The following is a 21,725-nucleotide window of genomic DNA, read 5'->3' as shown; positions in this document are numbered from 1 at the left end:
AAGAGGAGACGCATAAATCTTCTTTGTTGTCATTAGCAAGTCTTGTTAGCAGGTTTTGCTCGTCCTTGTGAATCAGATAATTGTTCATATCTATATACATGCAGGGGGGCTGCTGTAGACTCTCCCAACCTTCTCTCAGCTCTAAGTAAAAGAGAAATAGTCATCTGACAACCGTCAACATCAATCTTGAGCAGAGATTCATAATCATGGTTGACAGCCTCCTGTTCCTACTCTTGTTTTTATTCATTCATTTTTCCTTTCGGACATATCATTGTGACAGTTTCAACGCAACGTATATTCGTTACATCCGAAAAGAAAAAGGGCTGACGGGATGAAGCCGAAGCTTATTAACCCCCGTGGCCAGAATACATTCAAGACGCATAATTATCGAGATGTTGATTCATGCATTGTTATGAAATACAACACACTGCGGCACATTGTCGTTAAGTCCCAATAAAACGTGTGCGTCGGCACACGTTTCCATCAGTTCATCTTGCCCTGTCCAGTAGTGTTTGTTAATCGAAAGTTGATTTGTCCATTATTATTATTATTTTTTTTGCTAGATAGCTCTGGACTCAGCTGCGATCCGGAAGTTAAACACTGACCGAAAAAGGAAAGGAGAAATTGTTTGGCTTGGCGTTTTTTGTTTTGTTTTGAGCACACGGTTGCCTCCAAGTCACGTTAGTAGGTAATTTTGGATTGTTTACATGCACAGAGGCGTCCACAATAAAGGAATGTTGTCTCTACGTCGGCTGCTGCCCGTCTACCTGCACGTCACCTGAAGAAAAGTGGGGTCGTGTTGTGAAAAGGTAACTCGTGCTCAACTCTCCACGTTTTTACTGCATGGTCCTCTAAAAGTATATTTTTGTTTAAAAAGAACCATCGTCTCGTATTTAGCGTGTCCTCGGCTGACTCGGTTAGGTCAACTAACGAGACGCGATACTATTGTCCAATGTAAAATGTGTTTATTAGTCTACTTGTGAAAAACGAGAAAGTGAGATAAAAACAATAATAAATACAAAAAAATAACAGCAGGATTCAAGCATTTGAAAATGTTCTATTGAGTCAGTATTTCTGATGCCTTGTGGGATTAGTTGATGCTGCATTCGAGGATGGTTATAATTGATCCGACTTGTTTTTTCAGTTCCGACCTGAAAGTGTTCGAGTCAAAAGTAAACAACCAAAATGGTGGATAGTGATACATTTGTATTTTTATTTTGGTCCTCAAAACTCATTCTGACTTCCAGCAAACTTGCCTTCTCGCAATTTTGCTTAATTTATTGTTTTTATCTTATATCATAAGCATTTTCATACAGTTCAGTAGTTAACCATATAATTTAATGCAGGGTGACGTTGTTTTACGTGGAGTTATGTCGCATATTTCTAAATGAAGAAAGCTATCGAGTTTTAACCTCGAGTAAATTGTGTTTTCCAAAGGGGTCGCTATTGTAGAGTGACGTCACATTGTAGTGCGTCGGTGCTTTCCGGACTTCCGAGCATCCTCGAATGCAGCAAAAGTTCCAGAGGGCGGGCCAGCAGCGATTGGCGAAGGCGCGGTCTTGTGCGGGTGATGGGTGGAGTCAGCAGAGCGGAGTGAGCGGGTGGGGGAGTGGCTTAGGTTGGACTGCGCTGACCCGCTTGCTCATTGCATGTATCACACAGGCAGCCTGTGGTCAAAACTTCAATAATATGACATTTATCAAGTAGTGACGCGCATATTTCAGAAAATTTCAATTGTATGAAAGCCTAGTATTTTATGCAAATTGTCACATACGATATGCAAATGAGCATTACTCACCGCTTCCGTTTCTGTTTTCTTGACAGGATCGAGGCCGTTCGGGACATGGATGGGTCTGTGCTACCAGCATGCAATTGGAAAGCTGCTCTTCAACAGGCGCGGGTACATTTTTTACACAGAGGATGCCATGCTGTGTGCTTGAGGTGCGTCTGATGCCACTTTGCCATTTGTCAGTGCACTGACTTGCGCTTGATGTACTTAGACACACACCAGAACAACATTCAATGGTTCTGAACATGTGTTTTTCTTAATATCACATTGGTGTGGCCCAAATGATTGAAAAATGAAATATTTAGAAAATATAAGCAACTTACAAACAAAAACTTTTTCAAATGTATTTAAAAAAAAATCTTTGTTTTTGGTTGCGTTCATCTATCTAATGACTTTCCAAACTGGCCACATTTTTAGGTACACCCTAGTCATGTATGCAGGTTCTGATAGTCGATAGACAAGTCATGAGGTTCCCCTCAAGTGTACCTAATCAAGTGTCCAAATATTAGGTACACTCTGTCTTATTTCTCGACTATGCGTCTATTGACAGATAGATCATGCTTCTGCTTTTACTGATGATTCCACATGCTAACCTTTGTTAACGATTTTTAACGGAGGCATTTTAATGACAATTTGGCATCATTACTCACTGAGTATTTTTCTCTCCTATTTTTGGTTGAGCTCGGTAGCATCGGACTTAGCTGTGATGTGAATGAGCATGGCTGACTCCTTTTGTTTTTGTTTCCCGACAGGATGGGAGGAGGTCTTGGACGGACACGCAGCCAACAGACTCGAGACTTTTCGGACATGTGGGATGGGTCTGCACTCCATTGACAGCAAGCTGCTTATGGACAGGTGTGTGCGCTATTTGAAGGCAAATGTTGTGTCCTTGATGTATGTGATGTCACGAAGCCACTTCTCAGTGCGCTTGAACCTCCGCTTGATTTCCGACACACGCTCAGCAGAACATCATTCAATGCTTAAGGATGACATTGTTGTGGCTAAATGACTGAAAATGTTTGGCAAAATAACACGAAGGTCTTTTGCAATCAATCAATGGATGTTATTTTTGCCCACTTTTTCAAATAATGCTATTCAAACAAATGTCCAGAAGCATTGAATGATGTTCTTGTCTGTTAGTGTGTTTGTTGACTTTTGGAGATGATGGCTCGCTTGTGCTCATGTCACATCACACACACGCACACACAACATGGTGCCGTGTGCTGCTGCATGAAATTATTGTTGTGTCCAAAGAAGTGCTTGTCTCAAGTCAAATATATTGTTCAAGTGGAATGAGTGTCTCCGTGTTTGATTTCCAACTTCCCTGTGCTTGTATTTTCAGGGCCTCGAATGGATTGCACGTGGATTGTTCTTGAAGACGTTTGGTCTCGCGTCCGAGCTGGCTTTCTCGCTTCATTCTCGAGGCCGGGTGGCGGGATTTTCAGCATGAATCGAGGAAGCTTGCTCGGACCAGGGGCCAAAACTTCTTCAAGAACAACCTGAACAATCCACTTGCAATCCATTCAAGGGCCCAAAAATGCTTTTTTGCTACTATGAAGCTTCAACATGCAAATTAATGGACATAGCCCCCCCCCTCCAAAAAAGTAAGAATTTGCATAACTGGCCACACCCTCTCCAAATTGACCAATCAGCTGGGCGCATGCAAGGAAATTTGCATAACCACGCCCATTTAGAGCCACCCAATCAGATTCTGGCACTTATGACAGAACCCACCAATCAAATGGCTTGCTGCTCAATAATTTGCATATCCGTGCCCACCATGTTTTTTAACTCTTTGACCGCCATAAACGTTATAAAACGTTTAGCATAAACCTACGGAAGGGCGCCGAGGACGTTAAAAGACGTTCACTATGTTTTTTTTTTTTTTTGGGGGGAAACGGGTGGAGGAAAGCCTTGGGCAGCTGTGCTGAAAGTATCAGGCAGATCTGGTTAGTATAAGGACTCGTTTTGGCCCCTAGATGGCAGCGATGACTCTCTTTGCACAAGGTTGGATGGGCCGCCCACCGTGGGCGTCAGTAGAAGACGTGAGGCGGAGCTAGAGTGTTGAGGAGACAATGGCTGATGAAGCCACAATGGCTGACCAAGCAACCGGTTGCAAGCAGCTCACGCTTGAGCATTTTTTTCAAAGACGGAAAGCATCGATCAATACTAAAAAGCGCATTGATGTCGACGATGATGATGACTCCGAGCTTGACGCCAAAGTTGGAAGCCTTGACGCGACCGTTATGATCACGTAGTAAGCCTCGCCGGCTAAGCGCGGCTAGCGCTGCTAAGGCCGGAAAACGCGCACAATAACCGACCGGGTACTTCTACACAATCGGACATTCGATCGGGCGATGGAGAGTTGGCATCGACCAATGCAGATTGATGATGATGATGATGGTGAATCCCGAGGTTGACGCCACAGTTGGACGCCACAGTTGGACGCGGCCTTTATTCTCACGTCATAAAGCATCACCGGCTAGCTCTGCTAACGCCGGAGCTGCACATGCGGACATTTTGTCGGACAATGAAGAGTACCCCGAGTCCAATGCATATTCATCGGAGGAGCGGGTACAGTCTGATCACGGAGAAGACACTGGTTCTGGACTACGATGCCACCATGAATGGAGTGGATAAGATGGATCAGAACATCTCTTACCACCCGGTATAGCAACTGAAGGACATGAGGAAGCGAGACGTAACACCACCGTAACGAAACCGTAGCATGATCCTGATATTAGACTTGATGGCAACACACACTGCAGTATATACTTGCTATTCCCCGGAAAAAACGGCCTGCAAGAAAGTGGAGCTTTTGCACGCGAAGAGGCAATCTGTTGTGCAAATGCGGTTGCGTCTCCTTGCACGCAGGGGAGAAAAAACAAAAAGAAAAACTCGTTGAAACATCCACATATTTGTAAATAGCACCACAGTTGCACACATTTGTAAATAGTTTGCCAAATTGTTGTCAAATTGTTACACTGTTGAATGTAAATAAACGTATTTTGCTATCAAAAAACACTTTTTCATTCTTGGTGGTAGTGTTTTATAGAAGTAAAGCACTATTTAGGTGTTTGTGGCATCATTCATGGACAAAAAGAAGTGTAAAATTCACTAAAATGCATGAAATAATATCGTTTCACTAAAAGCTTGATTTCTCCGTATTTTGGTCCAAAACAGGCGAAATTGGGTGAAACTAACCATTTTCTATTGTTGATTACTAAAGAACGGAATAAGGTAGAAACAAACTTTTTCTAATGAAAGATGAAAGTTCAATCTTTCATTTGGTAGTATGTGTGTTTCCATAGTCCAAACAGAACATTTTCTGTGGACCTTGAAAGATCAATCAAAATGCTTAAATCGGCTGGCACTCACAGCATCCCTTTTCTGAAAACGTCTGGCAGTCAAAGAGTTAGAATACTTAGGCATAAAAATCTCACCTAAATTAACTGATTTAGTTATTTTAAATTTCACTCTACTTCTGGATAGCATTTATAGTGACTTGGAGCGCTGGAATAATCTTCCTATTTCTCTAATAGGACGAATAGCCACTATTAAAATGAAAGTTTTACCCAAAATAAACTATTTTTTCTCAATGATTCCATTTAAACCTACGGCTAACTGGTTCCAGTTGTTGGACTCAGCCGTTACAAAATTTTACTGGAAAAAAAAGAAGAAGCAAAGATTAGTCTATCTACTCTTCAGAAAAATAAATCCAAAGGAGGTCTAGAGGCACCAAATTTTATGCACTACTATATAGCCAACCAGCTACAATATATTATTTTATGGGCACAACCCAATAGAGATACTAACTGTTGGCTGGAACTAGAACAGAAGGATTGTAATAACCTCAGACTCCTAGATTTACTCTTTATTACAACATCGATTAAGCGACATAACTTCTTTAAAAATCCAATGATTTCCGCCACCCTGATTGCCTGGTGGAAGGCACTAGAAATGACAAAAGCCCAAGTGGAGCCCAGCGGGCTTTCTCCACTATGGCATAACCCCGACTTTCAAATTAACAACCAATCGTTTTATTTGAGTGTGTGGGAGCAGAAAGGAATTACACATCTCCACCATCTCTTCTCAGATAATATGTTTATATCATATACATCCTTGCTCCAAAAATACAAAATAAAAAACGGACATTTTTTACATTATTTGCAAGTTAAAAGTATGATAAAGAAACAAATTCCAACACTTCAGGGTACGCTCCAACCGCCTGTTTTAGCTAAAGATATTACCAAGCTTTCTCCGACAACAACAAAAAAACTCTCAAAAATATATAAGTTACTTTCATATACTGATAAAACGTCTTTACCCATCTCGAAATGGGAAACAGACTTGTCTATAGCTCCGGAATCTGACTTTTGGATTCAAGTTTGTGAAAACGTTTTTAAAATGACAAAACACACAAATTTACAACTTATCCAATATAAAATTATTCACAGAACATACATTACTCAATATATGATGAAGAAAATGGGACTCTCAGACTCCGACATTTGTCTCCAGTGTTTACAAAACACTACAGACACTTATTTTCATGCTTTATGGTTATGTACTCCGGTTATGTGTTTCTGGACTAAAGTCTTAGAAAAACTTTTTTCTGATGAAAGATGAAAGTCCAGTCTTTCATTTGGTAGTACGTGTGTTTCCATAGTCCAAACAGAACATTTTCTGTGGACCTTGAAAGATCAGTCAAAATGCTTAAATCGGCTGGCACTGACGGCATCCCTTTTCTGAAAACGTCTGGCAGTCAAAGAGTTAATGTTATAATGTAAGTTATAATTCTGTCAATTTTAATTTTGCAGGTTTTGTAATGTTACAAGAAGATTTCAGAAAAGTTGAAATGTTTCAATTTTTAGTTTTTTTGCAGAGTACAACATGTTGAAATGACAAAATGAAAACATTTTAGAATGTTTTTTGTTTTTTAATTTTTTAACAACACAAACTTAAAAAAACAACAACAACTTGAGGTTGTATGACTTGATTGCTGCCTCCTTGTGGTCACCAGGTGAAGTTGCGAGCCAGCGGGAGCAGATCGTGCGGCCCTAAGACAAAAACGACATCAGTGAGTCAAGTCAACGTTTTTTGAAATATGATCAAAGCCACCTGCACAGAAGGCGATCCGACGACTCTTGTGGGATTTGGGCCGATCGCTCACACGGCCGCAACGCCAGGAAGCGCGCCACGTTCCTCGGCGCCTGCAGCAGAAAAACATTGGAAGACATCGAGGAGACGCTCGCCGAGTCGACAACAGTCAAAACTTACCGTCAACTTCAAGCTGATGGCAGCAACAAGAACACAAGTGTTGGACAAAAGTCACTGCCTGGTCAAGTGGACTCAACAAAAAAGACGTCAAGTGTTTGTTTTCTTCTTGAATGCAGCAAATTTGACAGAAGATGAAACCCACCAGTGCAGAAGAGGACCTGCGACGTTTCTGGGACTGTCGGTGATGACGCAGCTGCTTTCACGGGAAGATGACCTTGAAGAAAACATTGAAGTGACCTTCCACTTCTTTGCAGTTTGGCAGCGGACGAACTGACACACAAACAAGAGATGCGCAATGAACCAGTCCAGCGACTTCAGTTTATTAACATGTCAACAAAAAAAAAAAAAAAAAGTGGTCCAGAGAGCGCCAGCGACAAGCTTTGAAATCAGCCCCGGTGTAAGGAGGAGATACTGCATTGACTACATCATGTAGGTCGTGCGCTGTGAATTCCGGCAAAGGCGATTTGATGAACTTGGTAAAAACAGCAGGCGACAAAAGGTAATGGGCGGTTTTCAAACTAGCGATCTCCAAATTAAGTAAATATCGCGATTTATAAGTCCCGACTAAATGTGCCACTTGAAAAAAGGCAAACTTCGGTTGAAGTAGTATATTCTGTGGCTTGAAGTAATAATAACTTTTAATTAGTAAAATAACAGCCGCTAAATCATAAAGTCGTTCCGGGTCACGTCCACTTCCGTTTAACAGTCGTTTCCTTCCGTCCGTCCTTCATAGGGCAGTCACGTGATCACGTGACGTCGGTGCAAAAGGTCATATATTGTTAAATGAATGACCATGTTTGTTTGTTTTTGCTTTCTTTATTAATTCACACTTCAACATCCAATTCAAACTGAGCACATAAACGGTGCTGTCAAACAAGAAAAAGAAAACACTCAAAAAAACAAACAAAAAAAACCCCAAAAGGTCTAATCGACAGTAAACTTTTGGAGTTATTAAATACACAAGGCTTGCTTCGTCCTCACCCTCCTCAAAGTCCTTCCAAACCCTTCAATTTCCTTACAATGAATCAAAAACAAAGGACGACATTTAATAAATCGACATTTGTGAATAAATTGCAGCCACCGCCTCTATCTGTAAGCCTCAGCCATCCGTCATTTCCTATTGCGCTGAAGTGCAGGCGGCTCTTGGGCTGCTATTCTGCCCTTTACTATATTGAGTTTGCTTCAAACTCTTTGTTGTTGGGTTATGATTAGTGGATCTTTTATGTATTTGTCAAAAAAATTAATATATGAAGAGGACGTATTTTGTCCACATTTTAAATAGCATTTGTTGTTTAAAAATACACGTCTGGTATATAGGAAGTGCGTGTTTCTTGTGCGTGCCCCCCCCAGTATCACTGATGAAAAATGTGTCCCCCGCGAGCATTTAAGTTGTAACCCCGCCCCGATGTAGTTGCTGAAAGTCAGCATTTGCACACCTTGAATGCGAATCCGAGCTGTTGTTGTTGCTGGCGTGGCGTCAAGGAATTTTGCGTCTCACGCCAGGAAACTTGAACTTTACCACTTTCGGTTTCAAGCGTTCCGACGTGTCCGATAAACCGTTTATTATTCAAAGCTCAGCTTGACAAAATGAAATGAAAATTTGCGAAGTTGTATTACCTTTGCTTCAACACATCTTGAACGTTTATTCATTTTCATATTCCTGTCCAAAGTGAAATGCTTTTGTACAGTATGTTGTGTGTTTCTTGGCCTGACGTCACCCGGTCTGTGGTCACGTGATTTCCCCGAATGGAGCACTTCCTTGTCTTACCGGTTCCCGAGCAGCAGGAAGGAGAGCGTCGCTGTTTCAGCCCAAAACTTCCCAAAACACTTGTGCTGCTTTTCATCTCTTCTTACGCACACTCGACTTGATTTGAGGCGCAAAAGGACGCCATTCTTTCAGGTGACGTCATCGACGGGTATTTGAGCGGCGTCTTCTGGTTTGCTTTGACGCGGGACCGAAAGGAGCAAAAGATGTGGAAGATGAACTTGTTGGGATTGTTTGTGGTGGTTGTGCAAATCCACAGCGTGACGCCTGGTAAGTGCACAAGTTGACTCTCCCAATTTTTCCACATCTTACTAAGAAAAACAAAACAAATAAAGCTGTAATTTGTTACAGCTAAAAATAAAAAATTCTCTTTATATTCATGATTTGGTTGCAACTGAAAACATCTTTTTCAATTTAATAGAAATCAAATGCATGTATTTTTTCCTAAGCCAAATTAAAAAGAAGTTGTATCCAAGTAACTTTTTTCTTTGTAATAAACTAACAACTACATCAAGGGACAATTTAGTGTTTAATTAACGTATGTTATGCAAGTTCCTGCTGGAGGCTGTATTTGAACTTTGAACCTTGGACTGTTGACGGTGAGGCGGATGTGCTTAGCAGTGTGCCACAAAGCCTGCTAAGCTAATTGAAATACAACAAAAACCTATTTGTAGTCAAATAACAAACTGCCATTAACAGAAAACTGACCCTGTAAGACGTTTTTATTTCTATTTTTTTTAAGTTAAAAATGTCAAATTTTACTCACAAAGGGGAGCTATAAAAAAAAAACTTTTATTAGCAAAATGTGTTGTAAGTGCCTCCACGAGTAAGACAAAAAATACAATTAAAATGTATAAAAACAAGTATTGTAAGTTAAGACTTATATGCAAAATATGTGAAGAAGGATACTGTAAAGTAAAGCAAACATGTTCGACAAGCGTCTTAAAATTGTAACATGCCGATTGTCAAATAGACGTAAAAATAACTAATAATGAACTTTAATAGACATTCAATGAATGTAAGTGAACCGTGAACACAAAAACAGACAAAATGTTTACTGTTTTAAATAAGGGTTTCCTAGAAGAAGAATTGTTTTTTTTTTAATTTAAAAAGACAATCATTTCAAAATTGGATAGTCCAAGATTTGTGGACATCAAACCAACAAAATGTGTCTGTGTCTGGTCGAATTCCTTCAGAACTTGTAATGGTTGTGTTGGAATGTTTAATCAAGTGAATTAATCTCCAGAAATCAATTTGAATATGCAATATAGCAAAGTCTGTGTAATAAAGGATTAATAAGCAAACGTATTAAGGAAGTGTTTGTGTGTAAGAATGAGCTGAAATCAATTATTTAAATGAATGCAAAAGACGAATCTATGTTTTAATAACAATAAAAATGATTGTTTCCTCAAAAAAGCTGTCATAGTTTCCGTTTTAGGCAGAATAATTTCAAATAGTATAAGATTTTTGGATGTAAAACAAACAAATGTTTTTGTTTTCTCTTTCAGTGCTTCACACGCTCAAATATTTCGACACTGCGTCCTCTCACATTCCAAACTTGCCATCGTTCTTGAGTGTTGGTTATGTTGACGGCGTTCAGATTGTTCGTTACGACAGCAAGAGCAGGAAAACAAAAGCCAAACAGGACTGGATGAACAAAATCACCGACGACGATCCGCACTACTGGGAGAGACAGACACAGGACAATATTGGTAGTGAGCAGGTCACCAAAGTCAACATTGAAATTGCTAAAGCGCGCTTCAACCAAACTGGAGGTTTGTTTACATTCAACTTAATAACAACAAAAACATTTCATGTGTGAATACTTTTTGCTTTAACTATTCACACACACACGTACTCGAGTCGGACGTGCAGAAGTAAGGTTGCTTTGTGTGTTTGTGTGTTTGTGTGCGTGTCAGGTGTTCACATGTTCCAGTGGATGCATGGCTGCGAATGGGACGACGAGACTGACGAGGTTGACGGTTGGGAACACCACAGTTACGACGGCGAAGACTTCATCTCGTTGGAGTTGTCGACACTGAGATGGATCGCAGTTAAGCCGCAAGCTGTCGTCAGCAAACACAAGTGGGACCAAAACGACGCCTGGAATCAAGTCAAGAAGCATTACTTGACTGAGATTTGTCCTTCTTACTTGAAGAAGTATGTGAGCTATGGGAGGGACTTCCTGATGAGAACAGGTACCAGCACGCCCCCTGGAGGAGCATGGCTGACATGGCAACATGCACTCTCGCCTTGCCCCTCTCACACATTCTCCATTTTCCTCACCTCGCATTTCTCTATTTCCTCTCACTAATTTCATCATCTTGCACTCCAACTTTCCTCATTTCCACACATTCTCTCCATCTTTCCATCACACGTTTGTTCTCATATTGGATCCTCTTCTGGCCATTGTTCTGCTCTCACACATTCTATCCATCTGTCTCTCACACATGCTCTCCATCTTTGGTCTTGACTCATGTTCTCTTCATTCATTATCCTCTCACTTTCTCTCCACCTTGTTCCATTCCGCCTTTTGTCATCTCTCCATCTTTCTACATTTTTCCTTGTTACACATTATATCTTCATTCCTCTCACACACATCTCTATACACTTGATTTCCCCTCTCTAACATTGTCTCTATCTTTTGTCCTCTCACACATAATGACTATATTTCTTCCTTTCACATATTCTCTGTTCTCTTTCTGAGTTGACTTGCTCTCCATGGTTTCTCCTCTTAAACTTGTTCTCCATCTGTCATCCACTCACTTTCTCTCCATCTTTTCTCTTCTCACACATGCTTTCCGTTTTTGGTCCTCTCACATTACTCTTCAAGTTTGTCCTCTCTCAGCATCTCTCTGTCATTCTCCCACTTTCTCTCTTCTCTTCTGTTCTCTTCATCTTTTGTTCTTTTCTTCTTTGGTCCTCTCATACATTCACTTTACCTGTCATCCTCTCACATTTGTTTTCCGTCTTTGGTCCTCACACACGTCCTCTATATCTTTCTCCTCTCACACCTTCTCTCTGACTTTCATTCTCCCATAAATTTTCTCCATCTGTTATTCTTAAAAAAAATTATCCTCTCACACATCCACTCCATCTGCCACTTTCCCCCCACCTTTCATTATTTCCTTGTTTGTTCCTCTCACACATTTTCTCCATCCCTTGCCCGGCAGAGCTGCCGGTGGTGTCGCTGCTGCAGAAGACGCCTTCGTCGCCGATCACGTGCCACGCCAGCGGTTTCTACCCGGCGGCGTCCGCCCTGTTTTGGAGGAAGGACGGCGAGGAGCTCCACGAGGACGTGGAGATGGGAGAGCTCCTCCCCAACCACGACGGAACCTTCCAGACGACGGCCCACCTGAAAGCGGAGCTGCCGGCCGACGCGGAGGGCCGCTACGAATGCGTCTTCCAGCTGGCCGGCGTCGAGGACGACATGGTCACCAAGCTGGACAGAAGAAGCATCCTGAGTAACCACGGTGACGCACGCACGCTCGCACGCACGCACGCACGCACGCACGTGATCCTTGCGTGTCATTCACACGTCTTCCTTCTCACGTCTGGTCAAGAGGAAGACACCACTAAGGTGACGCTGGCCGTTGTTGTCCCCTTGGCGTTCCTCGCTCTGCTGGCGCCGCTGCTCGTGCTCCTCGTCAGGCGCTACAAAAGCCCACCAGGTGAGGGACGCAAATGTTGGCCTGCCTGCCGGCAACATTCGGGATCACAAGTCGCAACTTTCTTCCTCTTTTCTTCCTTGCAGCCGACTACGCTCCAGCTTGTAAGTCAAACGTCTTCGCAGTCCTGTCCGGGTCCGATGTCCACCTTTGCGAAAAAACGCTCCGCATCTCTCGCTATCTTTGCGTCCCGCAGCTGCTGACGCTTCCGAGCCCGATCCCGAGCCGGCCTCAAAGTCCGTTTCCGAGCCTGATGCCGAACCTGCTTCCGAGTCGGTTCCCGAGGCCCATTCCGGGACCAGTTCCTCGTGACGTCACACGGTGAGTGAGCTGACGCGGACTCCACGTGTTCTTGGACTCTGGATTCATGTCCACCATTTGCTGTGCTCGTCTTCGTGCAGGTGTCGGGACACGACAGAGACGTCTCCGTCCAAGTGCTTGGATTTGAAAACAGAATTTTTCATTCTGTTAAGACACTCAACGTTTTTTACATGGTTTGGTGTATTAGAGGAGATTTGTTTGCGTTCATTAGGTTGCTTCCTTCTTTCTGTGTACAACTTTGTGTCCGTTTGAGGTGTATCAAATAATCAGTCACATGGTGAGAAGGATTTCCTCTTTCTTGGTATCAAGCAGTCGAGTAAAATTAAAAGTAATTGCACATAAACTCATCCTCTCCGACTGTATGCATAGCAACACGTTTCCTTGTAGTAAGTTTATTGCATGTTTTCAATATTATTTGTATTTCTCTGTGAATGATTATTTTGTGTAGCACAAGAGAGCCCGCATGCCACTAGTGTTGCGGTACTAGTAGTAACACATTTTCAGAACTACTGAGCGACAGCATTTCGTATACTGACCAGGAGATGGCGAAAGTGTGGCGCCTGAAGACGATCTGGAATGCATTTCCAGCCTAAATGCCACAACCGCTCACTACACACGTGTAGGAAATTGTTGGGAACAATCCTGTAATTGAAAGACAAATAAATAGTAAAAAACAAAATAACTTTGGTTTATGACTGACTTTGACTTTTGCAGTCCTGATGACAGACCAGAGGGTGGCGCTTGTGTGCAACAAGTGGAAGAATTTGATTGGTAGAGTGACGTCAGGCTTGCAGCTTATAACGCGACAAGTGTGCGTGTAAATTACGGCTTATACCCACTTCATTTTCAGTTACTTTTGCGTCTACACAGAGGGCCAACAGATTTGACACAAACCGCATATCCTTCTTCACATTAGCAGTCTCAAATTCCCATATTTTAACGCGCTCTAATAAAATCTTCTGTGTAGTCATTAGCAAGTCTTGTTAGCAGGTTTTGCTCGTCCTTGTGAATCAGATAATTGTTCATATCTATATACATGCAGGGGGGCTGCTGTAGACTCACTCTCCCAACCTTCTCTCGGCTCTAAGTAAAAGAGAAATAGTCATCTGACAACCGTCAACATCAGTCTTGAGCAGAGATTCATAATCATGGTTTACAGTGTTGGATTATTAACATTGTTTTTCAGTTTCAATTTATATTTTAACCGTTTTGGATATTAGTTATAAAGATATAAATATAAGACAACAGTTAATTCATATGTTAAGCCAATCTATAGTCCTTTGTTCTCTCTTGCCTGGGAAAGAGAAGGGTAACAAGTTTATTTTCTATATTATCTAAGGGGAGTATAGCTAGTGCCAGTCTCAGTCGGTCGAAGAGAGTCCAAGGACAGGCTGATTTACTATTGTTCAAGTCTAATCTGATTTGTACTCATGGGAACTTGCTCATGGGAGGGGAGCACTGACTTGGAATAAAAAAACTGTGTGCAAGGAGGAGAGACACACAATCTGAACGGAACACGGCTTGAGTGTCTTCATTTTGTGTGATCAGAAGCTTCTGACTAATTACTGTTTACCAGGATCTCACCATTCAGTTAATTGAACACGCAAAGAGTACAATACTTAATATTGTCTACTCTAACATTACCTTTGCAAAGGGACTTCTTCACCAGAATCTCACCATTCAGTTAATTGAACACGCAAAGAGTACAATACATATATTGTCTACTCTATCAAATGGTGACCTCCGACGCTGAATTCTTTTTTTTTTTTTCCTTTTTCTAAGAGCTCAGTATTGTTCATTCGGAAATGTCATCATCATTGCTTTTTTTTTTTTTTTATTTTTTTTTTTTATATATATATATATATATATATATATATACACATATATACATACATATATACATATATACATACATACATACATACATTTTTTTTTTTTGTGTGTGTGGGTGAGTATGTGTATGTGCGTGCGTGCGTGCGTGCGTGCGTGCGTGTGTGTATTTGTTAGCTCACCAGAAAACCTATTAGAAAAAAAATCTCATACCGTTCACCTAAATCGAACACCAGGAGACCCGAGGGGACCGAAGAAAACCAAGGAAGGTGAAATCCAGCACCGACCAGACACCCCCCACCAGAACTCCTCCCCAGCCCAAGAAACATCCAGACCCCAACAAATCCAAAAAACATAAAATCAGGGAGGCCTCAAGAGACCAACGGAGAGACAGAGAAAAGGAAGGAAGGACAGACGAAGCCGCGTGAGATCCGAGACACCAGCCTCCACCGATTCAATAACCTGAGGAGGAAACAGATTGTGTCTGAGTTTCGGTAGATGCTGGTGTGGTGGATCTGGCATGCATGAAAATCTCCACCAAAGAGGGGAGCCGTCGACCCCCGCCGGAACAGAGCAAGCGCAACACCTCAGGGCCCCCCAGGCCGCGGCAGCGCCAAAGGACGACCCCCGGGCCCCACCAGGGCCACCGGCCGGAGAGCAAACCCAGGAGCAGGAGCGCCCCCCGCCCCAACACGGCCCGCGCCCCCGGCCCAACGCAGCAGGACGGGGCACTGCAGGCCCACCAGGCACCCCACCGGCCCCCAACCCCCGCCACCCCCCCCCAACCCCCCGCCCCCCATCCACCCCCGCCACCCACCCCAACCCAGCCCCAGCCGCCCCCATGCCCCCAATCCCCCAGACACCCCCCACCCCCAGCACCCCCCCCCACCCCGCAACCCCCACCACCGCCCCCCCCCCCAACAAAGCCGCCCCCCCCCGACCCCACCCCGACCAACCGGCAGCCCCCCAACCCCCGACCCCCAGGGACCACCCGCACCCAGGCACCGGCACCGAAGAGGGGCCGGACAGCGGAGCGGAGAGGGCAGCCGCGCCCACCCCACCCCCCGCCGTGTGGAAGGACGGAACACCGGGGGCAGAAGGGGGAGATGGGGGCACCGGAGGGCGGCCGACACCCCCGAACCCCAGGCCCAGCGGGGGAAGGCCCCGGTCGTCACCCCAGCGTTCTTTGTGAAAATTAACCCCTGTTACTGAGTCCGCCAGCTCGCGGACTGGCGAACTCTACCCCTAAACCGTGAATGTGACCCCACCCAGTGTATATACAAGTGTGTGTGTGTGGTGCATTAAAATTAGGAGCAGGTGAACCGGAGCCGATGGAAATGATATTCCCACGCTCCGATCCACCCGCCACCCAAGCATGTTGCTGAGTGTATGTGGTGCATTAAAAAAAATAGATAGGGCGGGGGGGGGGGGGGGGGGGCGGTTGGCGACACGGACAGGGGACCGCAGCACTGCTCTATACTGCGGCCCCCAACCGATGGCACCCCCACAAGCCCCCCCACCCCACCCACAAGTTGTGTGGTGTATTAAAATTGGAGGGGAGTTGTAGGGTGAAGACGGTGTTTCCACCCTACCCCACCCCCCAAAGTGTGTTATGTGCCCTATATGTCTATAAAAGTGTATTGTGCAAACCTAGTGTAGTGAGTTAAGAGGTGTGACCAGCGGGGCCCCCCCCAACCGGGCGGGGGCAGGAGGCGCACCGGCCCACCAAGCCCCCACCCACCCCACCAGGACCCCGGCGGGCATATGGGACCCGTCCGGCGGGGCGATAGGGCTCGCCCCCCGGATACTGGGTCCCGCCCGAGGTGTCAGGACGCCCACCGGAGCGGGGCGGGCACGACACCAAACCCCAGCCACCCCCGCCGGCCCCCATAGCACCGAGACCCGGGCCATGGATGGAGCCCCCGGCCCAGGGGAGGGGAAGGAAGGCGTACCGGGGAAGGGGAAGGGAGGAGGGAAGGGGACGACAAGAAGGGCAGGGGGCAGCGGCAGGGACGCAAGGAGAGGGGGAGAGGAGGAGGAAGGGCGACGAGGGAGAGGGGACAGGGAGGCGGAGGACGGGCGGGGAGAGGCGAGGAGGGAGAGGCAGCAAGGGGGAGGAAGGGGGAGGGGAGAGGGAACCACCGGGCACCCCGGCGGCCCACAGGCCCCGAACCGCATCGCCGGGCCCAGAGCGACGGACCGCGCCGGAACGGCGCCGCCCCCGACACCAGGGAAAGCCCCGCAACGCAGCACCCCCCAAGAGACCCAGGGAACGGCCAAGACGCAGCCGCCACCCAGCAGCCAACAGAGGGGCAGACCCGCCCACTCCCCGCCAGGGGGGACAGCACCCACAGAATTAACCCACTGGCATGCCGTGAATCCGAATATCAACCCCTGGTGCCCATCGGAGGTGAATCCGCTCGATCCCGCTGGCAGCAGCCGGGTTCCTGACTATGGAAACACAACCATTAGTTACAAATTGCCTAATACAGAAACATCAATGCCAGTTATAACGCTGCTGTGGCTCTCGCTAACAGGCAGAATTAAAATCCAAGTTTAGGTTAAAAAAATTCTATATACGTAGACCATGTTTCTTTAAATTTTGACATTTGGTTTTTATTTGAGGCAGATATTTTTTCCATTAAAATATGATTTATGAGGAGGATAGACCATTGGTCGATATTCAAAGTTTGTTTATTTTTCCAGTTAACAAGAATTGTTTTTTTTGCGATAGTAAGGGCTACAAGTATAGATTGAAATTGTTTATGTGGTAAGTCAATTGTTGTTAAGTCACCTAGCAAACACAAGTTTGGAGAGAACGGTATCCTACAGTCCAAGACAGCGGAAAGTTTTTCTAAGACTTTAGTCCAGAAACACATAACCGGAGTACATAACCATAAAGCATGAAAATAAGTGTCTGTAGTGTTTTGTAAACACTGGAGACAAATGTCGGAGTCTGAGAGTCCCATTTTCTTCATCATATATTGAGTAATGTATGTTCTGTGAATAATTTTATATTGGATAAGTTGTAAATTTGTGTGTTTTGTCATTTTAAAAACATTTTCACAAACTTGAATCCAAAAGACAGATTCCGGAGCTATAGACAAGTCTGTTTCCCATTTTGAGATGGGTAAAGACGTTTTATCAGTATATGAAAGTAACTTATATATTTTTGATAGTTTTTTTGTTGTTGTCGGAGAAAGCTTGGTAATATCTTTAGCTAAAACAGGCGGTTGGAGCGTACCCTGGAGTGTTGGAATTTGTTTCTTTATCATACTTTTAACTTGCAAATAATGTAAAAAGTTTCCGTTTTTTATTTTATATTTTTGGAGCAAGGATGTATATGATATAAACATATTATCTGAGAAGAGATGGTGGAGATGTGTAATTCCTTTCTGCTCCCACACATTCAAATAAAACGATTGGTTGTTAATTTGAAAGTCGGGGTTATGCCATAGGGGAGAAAGCCCGCAGGGCTCCACTTGGGCTTTTGTCATTTCTAGTGCCTTCCACCAGGCAGTCAGGGTGGCGGAAATCATTGGATTTTTAAAGCAGTTATGGCGCTTAATCGATGTTGTAATAAAGAGTAAATCTAGGAGTCTGAGGTTATTACAATCCTTCTGTTCTAGTTCCAGCCAACAGTTAGTATCTCTATTGGGTTGTGCCCATAAAATAATATATTGTAGCTGGTTGGCTATATAATAGTGCATAAAATTTGGTGCCTCTAGACCTCCTTTGGATTTATTTTTCTGAAGAGTAGATAGACTAATCTTTGCTTCTTTTTTTTTTCCAGTAAAATTTTGTAACGGCTGAGTCCAACAACTGGAACCAGTTAGCCGTAGGTTTAAATGGAATCATTGAGAAAAAATAATTTATTTTGGGTAAAACTTTCATTTTAATAGTGGCTATTCGTCCTATTAGAGAAATAGGAAGATTATTCCAGCGCTCCAAGTCACTATAAATGCTATCCAGAAGTGGAGTGAAATTTAAATTAACTAAATCAGTTAATTTAGGTGAGATTTTTATGCCTAAGTATTTTAAATTACCTATAGGAAATGAGTAGTATGGGTCCTGGCTTGCAGGGTTCCATGAATTTTCTGTAATAGGTAGAAGTGTTGATTTTGTCCAGTTAATAGAATAGTCTGATAACTGTGAGAATTTAGTTATTAAGTTAAATACTTCCCCTAATGAAATAGCAGGCTTTTCTAAATAAAGTAAAATATCATCGGCATATAGATTAATTTTATGTTCTGTTACCTCAGAGTGAATTCCTTGAATCATTCTTTCCTGGCGTATGGCTAATGCAAGCGGTTCAATAAATATTGCAAATAATAAAGGCGACAGTGGGCATCCCTGTCTTGTGCCTCTCTGTAGAGTAAAACTCTTAGATATAATCCCATTAGTAGTAACAGTAGCTTTAGGAGAATCATATAATACTGACACCCAGTGAATAAATGACTTCCCAAAGCCAAATTTATTTAAAACAGCAAAGAGGAAGGACCAGTTAACTTTATCAAAAGCTTTTTCTGCATCCAATGATATAATAACTGCCTTTTTATCATGCCGCTGTGACATACTAATAAGGTTAAAGAGCCTTCTAATATTATTAGTAGAGTGACGCTCTTTAATAAAGCCTGTTTGGTCGCTATGAATGATTGTCGGGATTACTGTTTCTAATCTAGATGTAAAAGCCTTAGTGATAATTTTAATATCAGTGTTAATTAGTGAAATCGGACGGTAACTTGATGGAAGGGTGGGGTCTTTTTCTGGCTTTAATAAAAGTTTAATTGCTGCTGTATTCATGTGTGGGCGTATGTGACCATTAGTTTTAATTTCTGTTACTACTCTTAAGAATAGTGGAGCAAGCATTGACCAGAAGTGCTTTAGAAATATAGCCGGATAACCATCCGGGCCGGGTGCTTTGCCATTTGGCATACTATCTAGAGCACTGTACAACTCGTTTATAGTAAGTGGTGCATCTAACATATCTTTATATTCAGTAGTTACCTGAGGTATACTTAAGCTACTGAGGAATGCCTCAATATGCTCTGGGTTGGGTTTATTAGTTTCTGAGTATAAGTTGTGATAATAATTATAAAAAATTTGATTAATTTCTTCTGGTGATTGTGTACATTCACCAGTTGTACCTTTAATAGCCGTTATAAGCGATTTTTCCCGATTACGTTGAAGTTGGTTTGCAAGAAATTTACCTGATTTGTTATTATATTCAAAGTTGTTGTATCTCAATTGTTGTATTATAAACTCTGTCTTTTTAGTTAACATATCGTCTAACTGTATTTTTGTATTTTGTAAGTCAGTCCATATTTGGTTATTTGGGTTTATTGCGTACTCATCCGTCAGTTGTTTAATTTTATCTTCCAAGTCTTTTTCTAATTTTTGATCCTGTTTCTTTTTATAAGATGAATATGATATAATTTTACCTCTAATTACTGCTTTCCCGGCTTCCCAGAGAAGAGCTGGAGATAGGTCTGGAGAGTCATTTATTTCCAAAAAGTCTGCCCATTCTTTTCTTATAATTTTGTCAAATTCTGCGTCATTTAGTAGTGAGATGTTAAAACGCCATGTAGGTGGTGGTTTAAAGGTATAATCAACTTGTAGGGAAAGGGAGACTGGTGCATGGTCGCTAATAATAATAGGATGTATTTTTGTAACGGTTTTATCAGCAATAGAATTATTTGTAAGAAAAAAATCAATTCTTGAAAAGGACCGGTGCACAGCGGAAAAGAAGGACGCTGAATTCTAACGAATGGTGACGCAAATATTTTGACGATTTGCGAGCTGCGGCGTTCACGGACGGCGGAACTTCTAGGCCTAAATAATAAAGTACGGTAAGTGGAGACTTTTATCCACGTAGGGAAGTTCTGTCTGTTTGGGACCGCTGCAACTGGTTTTTCGTCTTCTAAATTGTCTAAAATTTTAAATGAGATCTGTGTGAACAAGTTGTAGTTTGATGTCGTTCTATTGAGAGTTGGGATTTTTTCCTACGACATTTAACTGTACACGTACGTGGGGTGGTGCATTTAAAGTGACGTAAGTGCAGACCGAGACAGCGCTTTTTGAGGCAGGATGAAGTAGCGAATTGATTTTTGTTGTTGTTTTGTTTTGTTTTCGTCTCGCTACGAAGAATCCTTAGACCATAATATATATTGAATAAAAGGGTTGCCGGATGACGTGAGAAGTCTTTCTTCCACTAAGGATTCCGAAGATTATGGTAGCGTACTGCTTTTTTCTTTTTTAGCAGTTTGGCCGAGGTTCGGACCGCTGGATAAGTAATCATGATGCTTATTTGAGAACGTCCATTTACACGTAATAAGTTATTTTGAAAATGCGCCTGTTTGAAATTGAACAGTATTGAGGGGTCCAGGTTGATTACAGCGATAATTGTATTTGTGTCGCTGTATTTGCAATCGAGAGATTACGTGTTTTTTTATTTTATTTATGGCGCTTCTACTTTTGTAGTTTTGAGGTCAGGATTACCGTATGAATTACTTTTGTTCTACGGTTTAATTCGATAGCGCGTGACAAGTTATTTTGAAAATAAGCGCCTTGCAAAAATTTTGCAATATATTGAGGACAGTTTAGCTCAGCGGGATTGGATAACCGCTGTGTATAAACGAGAGGTCACGTGATTCTTATGTGTGTCTGTTGTGTGGCCATCTATGTTATTCCTGTAAATTGTTTAAACGTTGTCGACATTGTTTAAGCGTTGTCGACATTGTTTAAACGTTGTCGAATAAATTTAACCTATTGAACTATTATACTAAAAGTGAGACGTCACTGTATTGATAAATATTAATACTACTTGCGTAGAATATAAACCGAAAGTAAAAAATAAAAAACTACAAAAATGGAGGGCGATTTCGACCGGGATATAGAATGATTTGACCTGAATGTGCTTCCGGTTCATAGTCGGAATTTGTGCTTGGAGTCGCAGCCATGCGGAAATAGAAAAACATCGATGAAAAATGAAAAAACAAACTATGGATCGATTGTATGAAAAGCTGTCGCTGGACAAAATGGTACGAGGGACTTTTGTATTTTCTTTGATAGA

At 42.8% G+C, this 21,725-nt stretch overlaps 2 protein-coding genes across 2 annotated transcripts; one reads left to right on the top strand and one right to left on the bottom strand.

Annotated features, from left to right (window-relative positions):
* Positions 1-107: 107 nt before the first annotated feature.
* Positions 108-14,338, top strand: LOC147157711 (class I histocompatibility antigen, F10 alpha chain-like). The gene is made up of 11 exons (XM_086062053.1): positions 108-809; positions 1,825-1,941; positions 2,542-2,644; positions 6,813-9,104; positions 10,343-10,609; positions 10,754-11,032; positions 12,008-12,307; positions 12,398-12,505; positions 12,589-12,606; positions 12,699-12,823; positions 12,904-14,338. The coding sequence occupies exons 4-10, from the start codon at positions 9,041-9,043 to the stop codon at positions 12,812-12,814; spliced, it is 1,152 nt and encodes a 383-aa protein (XP_085918179.1). The 5' UTR covers positions 108-809; positions 1,825-1,941; positions 2,542-2,644; positions 6,813-9,040; the 3' UTR covers positions 12,815-12,823; positions 12,904-14,338.
* LOC147157712 (uncharacterized) lies at positions 6,712-8,532 on the bottom strand. Its single transcript, XM_086062057.1, has 5 exons — positions 8,506-8,532; positions 7,212-7,339; positions 7,070-7,082; positions 6,911-7,002; positions 6,712-6,849 (listed from the first exon to the last, which is right to left on the bottom strand). Exons 2-5 carry the CDS (start codon positions 7,295-7,297, stop codon positions 6,729-6,731), a joined length of 312 nt encoding a protein of 103 aa, XP_085918183.1. The 5' UTR covers positions 7,298-7,339; positions 8,506-8,532; the 3' UTR covers positions 6,712-6,728.
* Positions 14,339-21,725: the final 7,387 nt, after the last annotated feature.

The sequence above is a fragment of the Leptonotus elevatus genome, chromosome 19, assembly GCF_054856555.1.
Source record: "Leptonotus elevatus isolate MCC_2025b chromosome 19, RoL_Lele_1.0, whole genome shotgun sequence".
In the NCBI taxonomy this organism is placed as follows: domain Eukaryota; kingdom Metazoa; phylum Chordata; class Actinopteri; order Syngnathiformes; family Syngnathidae; genus Leptonotus; species Leptonotus elevatus.
Note: the sequence above shows the minus strand (reverse complement) of the source record. Positions and strands in the feature narration are given on the sequence as shown.